We start from the raw sequence: 13,275 nt of genomic DNA on the forward strand, positions 1-13,275 counted from the left end.
AACTACCGAAAGTGTCAGATTTCTTCCGACAAAGGGTGCTCGACCTGCCCGATCCAATCGCATAGGAAGTTCCGACCCAATGTCGGGAGTTCCGACAAGTACTTTTTCTACCAAGAACCGAAATCCTTATTGCGGAAAAACTAACCAACAAAAATCGAAACCCTTTTAGATTCTAATTGAGGGATGCATATAAAGGTGATTGACCAAAAGGAATAACTTAAAACCTCATAGAAAGATAGATCGGGCTGGCACAAGTTGGAAGTTCCTAGAACGAGCTTTTCTTGCACGAAGAACTTGAAATCGAGGGCATCCCGAGGAGGAGCACGTGGAGAAGAAAGTTCCCCACGCCGATTTGAAGCTTTCTTGATCTTGTGGTCGAGTTGGGATGGAAGAGTTGGAGTTTTAGGGGTTGGGAGAGGGAGGGCACGGTGAGGAACAGAGAGGGAGAGAGTGAACGTGAGGGAGGGAGTGCTAGTGAGGGAGAGAGGAAGAGAGAGACTTAAATTTTAATTGTTGTGGGGCCCAAAATAAATATAACAGGTCCGGCCCAGTTGATTGGAAAAAAATTTCATCTGAAGGTTTATCGCTTAGGTTTGAAACTAATGGCCATGATTAAATTTAATCAGGGAAGATTAACACCTGGGTGTGACACTCCGTAGCATGCATTTGACTACAAATTACAACTGGAAGTTGACGTGCAAATAATTTTGTGCTCTCTTATGTTTGAGGTTGTTGTTTCCTTATCCAAAAACAATGATTTACAGTAGGTGTCTGAAAGACGCTCGCGTGGGAATATGCGTATCCATACCAGGGAATATGCGTATCCATACCATCAGCGATGCTTCCTAAATATGTTCTAAAGAGCTCCAAGTCAACGCCTGTTCTATCAATGTGATGAAAGCGACCTCCAGATTAATCCTGTAATTGGATTAGTCATCGTGCGCCAATAAAAATGAAACCACACCGGTCACCGGTGGTTGGGAGCCGTCGGGCACGGCCGACTGGCCGAGAGGCGAGAGGGCTCTCTCATCGCCTCTGTGAGAGCAAGTTTTAAAGAAATGATTGATGAAGGACTAGATGCTTATCTTTGTCATGCATATCGATTAACAAACTAATGCTCACATGTTTCAAACTCTTTCCTCGAAGGTCAGTGTTCATCACATGCATCGTGGTATCAGGAGGAGGAATATAGACACGGATCACATCAGCAGAGCAGCTAGCCGGTGTATAAATAGGGCAGCAGTTGAGATGAGAACAGAAGAGTCCCTTAGCAACACACACACACAAGAGAAAAGAGAGGCCGAGCAAGCAAGGCCCAAGCCTACGATGGGCGCGCTCATGCTTCTTCATGTCCTCCTCGTTGCGGTGGCGGCGAGGGCTCCTGCCGCTCAGGCATGGGGCAAGGAGGGGCACTACATGGTGTGCAAGATCGCCGAGGTACCTGTACCTGAACGATCGACAAGTCATCAAGCACTTGATTTTCTACTTTGCTTCGTTCTGGAAGCTGGGTTTGTAACCTGACTCCTGACCCGCCTGTCCTGCAGAGCTTTCTGACGGAACAGGCCTCGACGGCGGTGAAGGGCCTGCTGCCGGGGTGGGCCGGCGGCGACCTCGCGGAGACGTGCTCGTGGGCGGACCAGCAGCGGTTCCGGTACCGGTGGTCCAGCCCCCTGCACTTCGCCGACACGCCGGGGGACTGCAAGTTCGACTATGCCAGTAAGCCCCTCCCGGACTCCGATCAACATTGTTCCATGCAGTCTTGCTGTTTCAGAATTCAGAGTGTCCGATGAGATCAGATCGTCTCTGGTTTACCATCTCGCAAGCCGCGACCCAGCTTTGCTTCAGGAAAAACATTAACGCGAATAGCTAGAGGTCGATCGCTTTGGAAATTGGACGGCACGTCGCTGTCATGCCTCACGCGTAAGTTTAAGCAACCGGTGTCAGCCAAGTCGTTGGGCCAATGGAGTTCGGGGTTCAGACGAAAAGGGAGAAGTTCCCATGTCTGAAGAATCACAAGGGAATATATCTAGTATGATCCAGCCTGCTCAATTTGGCGACCTGCCTGACGATATAGTTGGCCAGCTGGGCCAGGCCCGCTGGGCCGGCACGGGCACGGCCCAAAATAGCACGGCCCGGCCTGTGGCCATTCAGGCCAGTGCCGTGCTCGTGCTTGGACCCGGGTCGTGCTTGGGCCGGCGAAGCGGCCCGCGGCACTAGCACGGGCACGGCCCGATTAATGAGCCGGTACGAGGATGGCCCATTTAACAGCCCAAAAATTCAATAGTCCATATAGATAAACCCTAATCTCCACCCTCCTCTCTCACTCCGTTTAACGGGCCAGCACTCTCCCTCGCGCCCCTCTCTGTCGCGTAGTCGTGCCGCGCTGCCGCCGCACCTCTCTCTCTAGTGCCGCGTCCGCCGCCGTCACCCCCGGCCGCCGCCATCGCCCCCGGTCGCCACCATCGCCCCCGGCCACCTTTGTCGCCGCCTGCGCTGGTCGTCCCCGCCTCCCCGGCCGCCGCTGTCGCCCCCTGTCCCCGCCTCCCCGGCCACCGCCGCCGTCGCCCCCGCGCAGGCCGCCTCCGCCCTCGGTCTTGGCGTGCTATCATGCCCAGGGGCACAGCACGGCACGCCAGCGGTCTTGTAGGACCGAGCCTGGGCCGGGATGCCGGCACGGCGGCACTACGCGGCACGGCATGGCGGCGCCGCCGTGCCCCGGCGTGTCGTGCCTCCCCATGCCAGTGCGCCGGCCGTGCTCAGGCCGCACGTGCCCGTGCGGCCCGTTTGGCCAAGTATTGTTAGAAATCTAGCCAATTTTCGGTATATTTTAATTCCAAAATTATATGTATAAACTAGCAATATTTCTATGACTTTAAGGAGTAAAATAAAACATGTGAACTTGTTTATACTTATCACACATATAAGCATAAACAATATAAATAACCAAAGTTTTAGGGAGTACCCTAAAGCGGGGCCGTTGCCGGAGGCATTGGCTGCGCTGTTACCAACTGGAGTAGACATCTACTCGGTTGGCCTCAGTCGAAGTAGTCGAACTAAATCAGTGCAGGAAGATGTTCGCAGTGCAGTCCCACGAACGGTCACCAAGATGTAGTTGACGTAGTCGTTCGGCCACCAGAATGTAGTCGACGTAGTTGTTCGGCTCGTCCACCAGGAAGTAGTCGTACAATCGGGCAAAGCCTTAGTATTTTTGAGCAGTCACGCTAAAGCGTTACCCAAAAACCTGATTGCCCGCCTATCCCGTGCAGGATCTCAAGGCGAGCAAGGTTTCGGAGGCCTGCTCACGCTAATTCTGTGCGCGCAGAGATTAGCGTTGGGGAACTCAGTTGTTGCAACTGGAGAGGGAGAAGAGAGGAGCCGAGTTGCCTCAGTGCTCTGGTGTAGGATGGATGAGGGGCATGGCACTCCTTATATAGTGACTCAGGTGCTCAGGTTCGTTGAACCTGGACACCATCAGAGTCATTTAGGTGATGCGGTTATGGCCATTAATTACAGATTTAATTGCACGTTTAATCGCACGATTAATTGCTGTCAACGGCAAAATAGCCATCACATTACACCGCGCCACGCCACGCCGCGCCGCGCCGCGCCTCGGCCTCGGCCTCGGCCTCGGCCTCGGCCACGGCCACGGCCCGGCCCGGCCCGGCCCGGCTCGGCGAGGCGAGCGCGCGCGCGCGTGTGGTTCACCGTCCTCCTCTTACCGGCTTCACAAGTGGTGTACAAGAAGTCCACCTTTTAAGTCGGTTGAGATCCTCCTCAATTCCCGGTACAGAATTAAACATTGATTCCCTAGCATTAATAGTGGGCTTTAAATTCTTTTATTGCTTTAGAATAAATGGGCCAAGCCCATTACTCCAACAATCCCCACCAAGAAATTCAAGCCACACTAGAAATACCCTCATTCTCTCTTTGATATACCAGTATTCGACAGAGACTATTAAGTTGAACTTCCATCTAGGACAAAGGCTACACTTATTCACAACTGTGCAATGGACTATGCCTTGAATTGCCAGTTTTGTGCAAACAAGTTTGACCAGAGCCCTACACTGATACTAGGCTGCAAAAGCATCCCCGCGGTTTGGAGCTTATAAGTCATACTCCAGGCCCTTCATGAGTTTCTAGAGAATACCCAATTCTCATAGACCATGACCAGTGGTCAAACTCATATAGGTGTGTTCCTTTCAGATGTTCTGTAGGACAACATCTTTTGTTTCAAGAAAACAACTCATTTGTTTAAAAGAAACCACCTGGCACACATTAAGGTATAGACCAACCTGCCATACAGATTAGAAGAGAAATGCACCTTATACACGGAATGAGCCATTTTCACAAAGGTTCTCTTCTCACAGTCAGACTTTAGTTTTGTTTCACCATCCTAATTCACGGGATCTCCGATCACATAGGACAGGTTTCCACTATAGAATGACTCACGTGGGTCTCAAGCCCAATTCCATAGATGCATTGTCTATCACATTTCGTGAAAGACCCTTTGTAAACTGATCTGCCAGATTTTTAGCCGTCTGAACATAGTCCAGGGCTATAACTCCGGAGTTTCTTAATTTTCTGACAGATTTCAACCGCCTTTTCACATGTCTAGATGACTTCATGTTATCCTTTGAACTATTCACCTTGACAATTACCGTTTGATTGTCACAGTTCATTAGGATTGCCGGTAACGGTTTTTCAACTATCGGCAAGTCCATAAGGAGCTCACGAAGCCACTCAGCCTCAACAGTGGCGGTATCTAATGCTGTGAGTTCTGCTTCCATAGTTGACCTCGTTAAGATGGTCTGCTTGCAAGACTTCCAGGAAACAGCTCAACCACCAAGTGTAAACACATATCCACTTGTGGCCTTTATCTCATCAGCATCAGAAATCCAATTTGAATCACTATACCCTTCTAGTACCCTTGGGTACCCGGTGTAGTGAATTCCATAGTTCATTGTCCCCTTCAGATAGCGCATTACTCTTTCAAGACCCTTCCAATGATCATCTCCCGGGTTTGAAACAAACCGGCTCAGTTTGCTTACAGCAAACGAGATATCAGGTCTTGTAGCGCTCGCTAAATACATTAATGAACCAATGATCTGAGAATATCTCAGCTGATCTCGCATTATCCTTTTGTTCTTTCTAAGAATTAAACTGGCATCATATGGTGTTGAGACAGGTTTATAGTCGCTATAACCAAAGCGACTTAACACCTTCTCCACATAGTGAGACTGTGTAAGAATCACCCCACCATTGATCTCTTTTACCAGCTTTATATTAAGGATAACATCAGCTTCTCCCAGATCCTTCATCTCAAAATTTTGAGATAAAAACTCTTTGACTTCCTTAATCACATTAAGGCTAGTGCCAAAGATCAGTATGTCATCCACATACAAGCACAAAATCACTCCTTCAGCCCCACCATAGCGATAGTACACACATCTGTCAGCTTCGTTCACAACAAAGCCGGCAGAGGTCAAAGTTCTATCAAACTTTTCATGCCACTGCTTAGGCGCTTGCTTGAGACCATATAAAGATTTTAACAACTTACAAACCATTCCTTCTTGACCCTTTGATACAAACCCATCCGGCTGATCCATATAGATCTCCTCTTCTAACTCTCCATTGAGGAAATCCGTCTTAACGTCCATCTGATGAACGAGAAGACCATAAGAGGCTGCCAAGGAAAGTAACACTCGAATTGTGGTCAATCGGGCAACTGGTGAATAAGTGTCAAAGAAATCTTCTCCTTCTTTTTGTGTATAACCCTTGGCCACAAGCCTAGCCTTGTACTTTTCAATAGTACCATCTGGCCTAAGCTTTTTCTTGAACACCCACTTGCATCCAACCGGTTTACATCCATAAGGACGTTCAACGACCTCCCAGGTTCCATTAGACATAATAGAATCCATCTCACTCCTTACTGCTTCCTTCCAATAGTCAGCATCAGGAGATGAATATGCCTCTTCAATGGTTCTGGGTGTATCATCTATGAGGTATACAATGAAATCATCACCAAAAGACTTTACAGTCCTTTGTCTCTTGCTCTTTCTCGGAGCATCATTGTTATCCTCCTCAGGATTTTCTACAAGTGTATGTTCATTGTGTTCTATCGGCTCAGCAGAGCCATCATCCTTGATGAACTCTTGCCTAGATGAACTTGTTTCATCTCTCATGGGAAAAATGTTTTCAAAAAATGTAGCATCTCTGGACTCCATTATAGTACCAACATGCATGTCAGGTACTCCAGATTTCACTATTAAAAATCTATATCCAACGCTGTGAATAGCATAACCTAGAAAGATACAATCCACAGTTTTAGGTCCAAGCTTACGTTTCTTGGTTATTGGCACACTCACTTTTGCCAAACAACCCCATGTACGTAAGTATGACAGTGTTGGCCTTTTCTTCTCCCATTCCTCGAAAGGAGTTATCTCTTTATTCTTTGTAGGAACACGGTTTAGGACATGACATGCAGTCAATATAGCCTCACCCCACCATTCCTTGGAAAGTCCCGCTGTATCTAACATGGCGTTAACCAAATCCGTTAGAGTGCGGTTCTTTCTTTCGGCAACCCCATTTGACTGAGGTGAATAGGGAGGCGTCCTCTCATGAATAATACCATGTTCCTCGCAGAATAAAGTGAATAAATTTGAGAAATACTCACCACCACGATCTGACCTAACTCTTTTGATCTTTCTCTCAAGTTGGTTTTCTACTTCAGCTTTATAGATTTTAAAGTAGTGTAAAGCTTCATCTTTTGACTTCAACAAATAGATGTAACAAAATCTAGTACTATCATCAATCAAAGTCATGAAATATTTTTTACCACCTTTTGTCAACACTCCATTCATTTCGCACAAATCGGAATGAATTAATTCTAAGGGTGCCAAGCTCCTTGCCTCCGCGGTCTTATGAGGCTTACGAGTTTGTTTTGATTCAACACATACATGACACTTAGAATTTTTGACAAAAGTGAACTTTGGAATTAAGCTCAAATTAGCTAAGCGCATCATACAACCAAAATTAACGTGACAAAGCCTCGAATGCCAAACATTTGTTTCATCAACGTTAATAACATTGTATGCAATTTTATTACAAACATCTGACAAAGAAAGACGGAACAAACCTCCGCTTTCATAACCTTTTCCAACAAAAGTACCAAACTTAGACAAGATACATTTATTGGACTCAAAGACTAATTTGAAACCATCTCTACACAGTAGAGAGCCGCTGACTAAATTCTTCTTGATGGTGGGGACATGCTGCACGTTCTTCAGCTGCACGGTCTTCCCCGAAGTAAACTTCAGATTTACCGTACCAACACCAAGAACACGCGCATGTGATCCGTTCCCCATCAGCAAGGAGGAAGTCCCGCCGGTCTGGTAAGAAGAGAATAAAGAAGCATCAGCACAAACATGAATATTAGCACCAGTATCAACCCACCACTCGGGTGAACCAAAGACTGAAAGAACAGTAGGTAATAAATTACCGTACCCCGAAGTTCCTCCAGGCTCGCTAATAACCATGTTGGCGGAGTTGTTGCCTTTGCGGTTCGGACACTTTGCAGCAAAGTGATCCGTACTAGCGCACACATAGCAAGCTCCCGTCTTCTTCTTCTTCTTAAAAGTGGTTGTCTTCTTAGTCTTTGGTTGGTTCTGCGGTGGCTTTTTCTTGTTCTTGTTGGAGTTGTTCTTCTGAACAAGATTGGCACTTGAAGCACCAACAACTCCTTTCCCACGTATGTCCTTTGCTCTCGCCTTCTCCTCAACATCAAGAGTCCCTATGAGTCCATCTATTGTGAACTCCTGTCTCTTATGTTTTAGAGAAGTAGCAAAGTCCCTCCAAGAAGGTGGAAGCTTAGAGATTATACCTCCAGCCACAAACTTATTGGGTAACACACATGGGGACTCTTTGCTGCAATTTTTGAGATCTTTTGCCAGAGTATGTATTTCATGAGCCTGTTCCACTACAGAACGGTCTTCGACCATCCTGTACTCAAGGAACTGCTCCATGATATACAACTCACTCCCGGCGTCAGATACTCCATATTGAGCCTCAAGAGCATCCCACAAAGCTTTGCCAGTTGGCAGCCGGATATAAGAATCCACCAGGTTATCACCGAGAACACTAATGATCAAGCCTCGAAAGAGGATATCAGCCTCATCGAACGCACTCCCTTCCTCTGGAGAGAATTGTTCAGGCTTACCCTCTTTCACATGGATCACTCTCGATAGTGTTAACCACAGTATAAGCCGCTCTTGCCAACGTTTGTAATTTGAACCATCAAAAGGTGATGGTTTGATTGATGCAGCAAAGCTAGATACCGAAAGCCTATTAATATCATCAGGTTTTTGGATTGTTAGAAATCTAGCCAATTTTCGGTATATTTTAATTCCAAAATTATATGTATAAACTAGCAATATTTCTATGACTTTAAGGAGTAAAATAAAACATGTGAACTTGTTTATACTTATCACACATATAAGCATAAACAATATAAATAACCAAAGTTTTAGGGAGTACCCTAAAGCGGGGCCGTTGCCGGAGGCATTGGCTGCGCTGTTACCAACTGGAGTAGACATCTACTCGGTTGGCCTCAGTCGAAGTAGTCGAACTAAATCGGTGCAGGAAGATGTTCGCAGTGCAGTCCCACGAACGGTCACCAAGATGTAGTTGACGTAGTCGTTCGGCCACCAGAATGTAGTCGACGTAGTTGTTCGGCTCGTCCACCAGGAAGTAGTCGTACAATCGGGCAAAGCCTTAGTATTTTTGAGCAGTCACGCTAAAGCGTTACCCAAAAACCTGATTGCCCGCCTATCCCGTGCAGGATCTCAAGGCGAGCAAGGTTTCGGAGGCCTGCTCACGCTAATTCTGTGCGCGCAGAGATTAGCGTTGGGGAACTCAGTTGTTGCAACTGGAGAGGGAGAAGAGAGGAGCCGAGTTGCCTCAGTGCTCTGGTGTAGGATGGATGAGGGGCATGGCACTCCTTATATAGTGACTCAGGTGCTCAGGTTCGTTGAACCTGGACACCATCAGAGTCATTTAGGTGATGCGGTTATGGCCATTAATTACAGATTTAATTGCACGTTTAATCGCACGATTAATTGCTGTCAACGGCAAAATAGCCATCACATTCCACCGCGCCGCGCCGCGCCGCGCCTCGGCCTCGGCCTCGGCCACGGCCCGGCCCGGCGAGGCGAGCGCGCGCGCGCGTGTGGTTCACCGTCCTCCTCTTACCGGCTTCACAAGTGGTGTACAAGAAGTCCACCTTTTAAGTCGGTTGAGATCCTCCTCAATTCCCGGTACGGAATTAAACATTGATTCCCTAGCATTAATAGTGGGCTTTAAATTCTTTTATTGCTTTAGAATAAATGGGCCAAGCCCATTACTCCAACAAGTATATCTTGTCGAGAGGATGCGTGGGGGCATGTCTCCTTGCTTATTGCTTGTTTGGTTGGGCAAGCAAGTTAGGCTTGCGTCATCGTCATCTCCACATATGGCAGGCAAAACCAAGTCCTGCTCGCTTCTGCTAGATGTTTTCTTGATGTGCTGTGCAAGTTGCAATGAAGGCATTCAGGTCTCGTGTAGTAATAGTTTTCAAACCTCTCTCTCTCTCTCTAAGTACAGAAAACAAGAACAAACAAAAGGTAGCTGAAGATGTCAGTACAAACTGCACGTGCGTACCTGAAGTTCAGAGCTTATCTTATGGTTGGTACTTTTGAGCAGGGGACTGCCACAACACGGAAGGAGAGAAGGACATGTGCGTGGTTGGAGCAATCAACAACTACACCGCGGCTCTGAAGGACTCATCAAGTCCATGTAAGCATTGATCATATGTGAACGGCCATAGCTACCTGCAGCCTACCATACTACTCCCACCAGGCCACCATGCATCTCGTGTGAGTTGACCTCCAGGCCACACTGCACCTAACATCCTTTGCCTGAACCACGCCATCAGATGATCCGACCGAGAGCTTGATGTTCCTTGCACACTTCGTCGGCGATGTCCACCAGCCGCTCCACTGCGGCAACGCCGACGATCTCGGCGGCAACACCATCATCGTCCACTGGTACAGAAGGAAGAGCAACCTGCACCATGTACGCTACCTTCTTGACGAACAGAGTAAATGAATAACATCAGTCCACTGCTTTCAGTTTGCATCTGCTGACATCTAGCAACTCGTTTTTTTCAGGTGTGGGATGTGAACGTGATTGAGACAGCCATGAAGGATTTCTACGACAACGATCTAAGCACCATGATACAGGCCATACAGCAGAACATCACTGTAAGCACAAGTGCATCCATCACTTGCTTTTGCCTTGTATTAAGTATTAGGGTAAAGTCTAAATTACAACCCTATACTTGTCATGGTAGTCTAAATTACAACCTAAAACCACAAAACCAGGCAAAACACACCCCTGTACTCTTAAATCCGTCTAAAACACAACCTGGGTGGTTTTGTGGCCGGTTTTCGCTGACGTGGCACTGTGGGGCCCACGCATCATCACTCACGGGCCTTGTTTGGTTGTGCTAGAAAACTAGCACGCACACTTCCCGAAAAAAGAATCTCGCATGCATGAAGCACTAAATGAAATCTATTTGCAAAACCTTTTTAGGGATGGATGTAACTTTTCGCGACGAATCTAATGACGGTAATTAATCGATGATTTGCTACAGTGATGCTTCATGTACTTTTAAATCCGTCTAAAACACAACCTTTGAGTGGTTTTGTGGCCGGTTTTCGCTGATGTGGCACTGTGGGGCCCACAAGTCAGTGGCCACGTTTGGTTTTGATGGCCAGTAATGAATAGTAAATTTTGACCGCTTATTACGGTGTCAAACAAAGTCAGTTTATAAAACCAACTCCAGAACCCCCGCACTAGTGACCCTGAAGAATCTAACGAGGCCTTTGACTGCGCGATTAGAGAATGGTTACTGTAGCATCACTGTAGCAAATCGTCGATTAATTACCATCGTTAGATTCGTCGCGAAAAGTTACACCCATCCCTAAAAAGGTTTTGCAAATAGATTTCATTTAGTACTTCATGCATACGAGATTCTTTTTTCGGGAAGTGTGTGTGCTAGTTTTCTAGCACAACCAAACAAGGCCAGTGAGTGATGATGCGTGGGCCCTACAGTGCCACGTCAGCGAAAACCGGCCACAAAACCACCCAAGGTTGTGTTTTAAACGGATTTAAGAGTACAGGGGTGTGTTTTGCCTGGTTTTGTGGTTTTAGGTTGTAATTTAGACTACCATGACAAGTACAAGGTTGTAATTTAGACTTTACCCTAAGTATTAACTGGTGGGAAGCAGTGCTTGATTGGGTTCTGGTGGTTCAGGAGGAGTGGGCTAATGAAGAGAAACAGTGGGAGACGTGCCGTAGCCGGATAAAGACTTGTGCTGACAAGTAAGATCGTGATGCTGCTTCAGGAAAAAAAAAACTCGAAGTCTTCACTCTGCAGAGACTAACTGATGAAAACAAAATAATGCAGGTACGCTGAAGAGAGCGCAAAGCTGGCCTGCAAGGCTTACGAGGGTGTTGAACAGGACTCCACCTTAGAAGGTAGGTTCTCATTACTACATGGAGTTAAGTTTGTGAGGCCAATGATTTGCTTATAACTCCATTAGGAAGAGAAGAGATGTTGATAACTGAATATTTGATCCTCTTGAAATTGAACTGCAGATGACTACTTCTTCGCTGCGCTGCCTGTGGTTCAGAAGAGGATTGCCCAAGGAGGTGTGAGGCTTGCTGCAATACTCAACAAGATATTCGGTGGGAACAGCAAGCTACAGAGCAGCTGATCAAGTAAAAATTAAATAATAGAAAGTTGGGAGGAATTGATCTGCATTCTGAATTAGAATAAGAATAGAAGTTGGGAGGAATTGATCTGCATTCTGAATTATAATAAGATTATCTTGTCTGACAATGTAACTTTAGTGATCAGATCACGATCGTGATCAGATGTATTTTCTATTCGTCAGAGTAGCTCATGATTTTCTAGAGAGTTGATGAAGCACTTGTACGTAATTGGCAAGTGTGCAGTAGATGTGTATTGTTTTTTTTTGAGCAATTAGTGGCAGGTGATCTGCCGTTTCATTTATAGTAGAAGAAGAAAAGTGATCTTACATATACAACAGCCAAAGGAAAGAAAAGAAAGAAAGCAAGAGTTTCTAGTGTGTACAACTATTCACAACAGACTCCTTCAAACTTCATCGTTACGGTGAGCTAAACTGTAGTTGGTAATATCAGACTTGATTATTGCAGTCAACTGGACTTGAGACATTGCTTTATTGTCAAAAACCCGGCGACAACGTTCCTTCCACTGATTCCAAACCGTGTATATGAGTACCTGAAGATGTTTGTTTGACTCTGCACGTCCTCTATCAACCCAACTCTGCCACCATGATCGCAGGGTCATGTGTCCTGGATCCTGAAGCGGTTGGAGGGAATAATCCATTGCAATTTTTGTCCACACTGATTTGGAGAAGGAGCAGGTGGCGATCATGTGCAGAATAGATTCCTCCCGTATGTGGCACAGTTGACAGATATGGTTTGTTTGACCACCGCGACGGATGATGCGATCAGCAGTAGGCAGTCTGTCTTGCAGCATGAGCCAGCAGAAGAAACGACATTTATTTTCAGCCTTCGCCCCCCAAATTTTCTTCCAGATGTGATCAGCATAGGATCCACAGAACTGCATTTCATAAGCTGATTTGACAATGTATTGGCCATCAGAAGTGAACCGCCAGGTAATCTGATCCGGATGAGAAGATAACCGGATCTGTTGAATTTGCGTCCATAACTCAACAAACTGTCGTAGTGCCGTTTCATTGTTCATTCTCCTTAATCCCCTCATCCAACAGCGGTTGGTCAAAGCTTTTGCCACCGTAATATTCTTTCGCCAGGCCCATCTGAAGCATTCCGGCGCAATATCCTTCGGAGCTTGTCCTTTTAGCCAACGGTCCTTCCAGAAATTAGTTCGCACTCCATTTCCAATAGATATAACAGTGCATGCTTTAAATAATTCTTCTTCCTCTGCGGCCATTGAAATGGACATTCCAGTCCAAGGTCTGGACGGCTAAGCCCAGTGTAACCATTTCCATCGTAGCCTCAAAGCCCGGTTGAAACATGTCAAGTCCTTTACTCCCAGACCTCCCAAACTTTTAGCCCTATTCACTCTTCTCCAGTTGACCAAACAGGTACCCTTTCTCGCATCATCAGCCCCTTTCCAGAGGAAATTTCTCCGGATCCGATCAATGCGTT

At 46.6% G+C, this 13,275-nt stretch overlaps 1 protein-coding gene across 2 annotated transcripts; it reads left to right on the forward strand.

Annotated features, from left to right (window-relative positions):
• Window positions 1-980: 980 nt before the first annotated feature.
• Window positions 981-12,112, forward strand: LOC120683022 (endonuclease 2-like). Of its 2 annotated transcripts, none has more exons than XR_005678665.1 (8): window positions 981-1,437; window positions 1,545-1,716; window positions 9,736-9,828; window positions 9,968-10,107; window positions 10,203-10,295; window positions 11,325-11,418; window positions 11,504-11,574; window positions 11,695-11,811. XR_005678665.1 is itself a non-coding variant. In XM_039965036.1 (8 exons), the coding sequence occupies exons 1-8, from the start codon at window positions 1,123-1,125 to the stop codon at window positions 11,811-11,813; spliced, it is 1,071 nt and encodes a 356-aa protein (XP_039820970.1). In that variant the 5' UTR covers window positions 987-1,122; the 3' UTR covers window positions 11,814-12,112. The 2 variants fall into 2 exon arrangements, 1 of the variants encoding a protein (XP_039820970.1); XM_039965036.1 differs by having other exon boundaries at window positions 987-1,437; window positions 11,351-11,418; window positions 11,695-12,112.
• The last annotated feature ends 1,163 nt before the right edge of the window (window positions 12,113-13,275 follow it).

The sequence above is a fragment of the Panicum virgatum genome, chromosome 7N (genome assembly GCF_016808335.1).
Source record: "Panicum virgatum strain AP13 chromosome 7N, P.virgatum_v5, whole genome shotgun sequence".
Lineage (NCBI taxonomy): Eukaryota > Viridiplantae > Streptophyta > Magnoliopsida > Poales > Poaceae > Panicum > Panicum virgatum.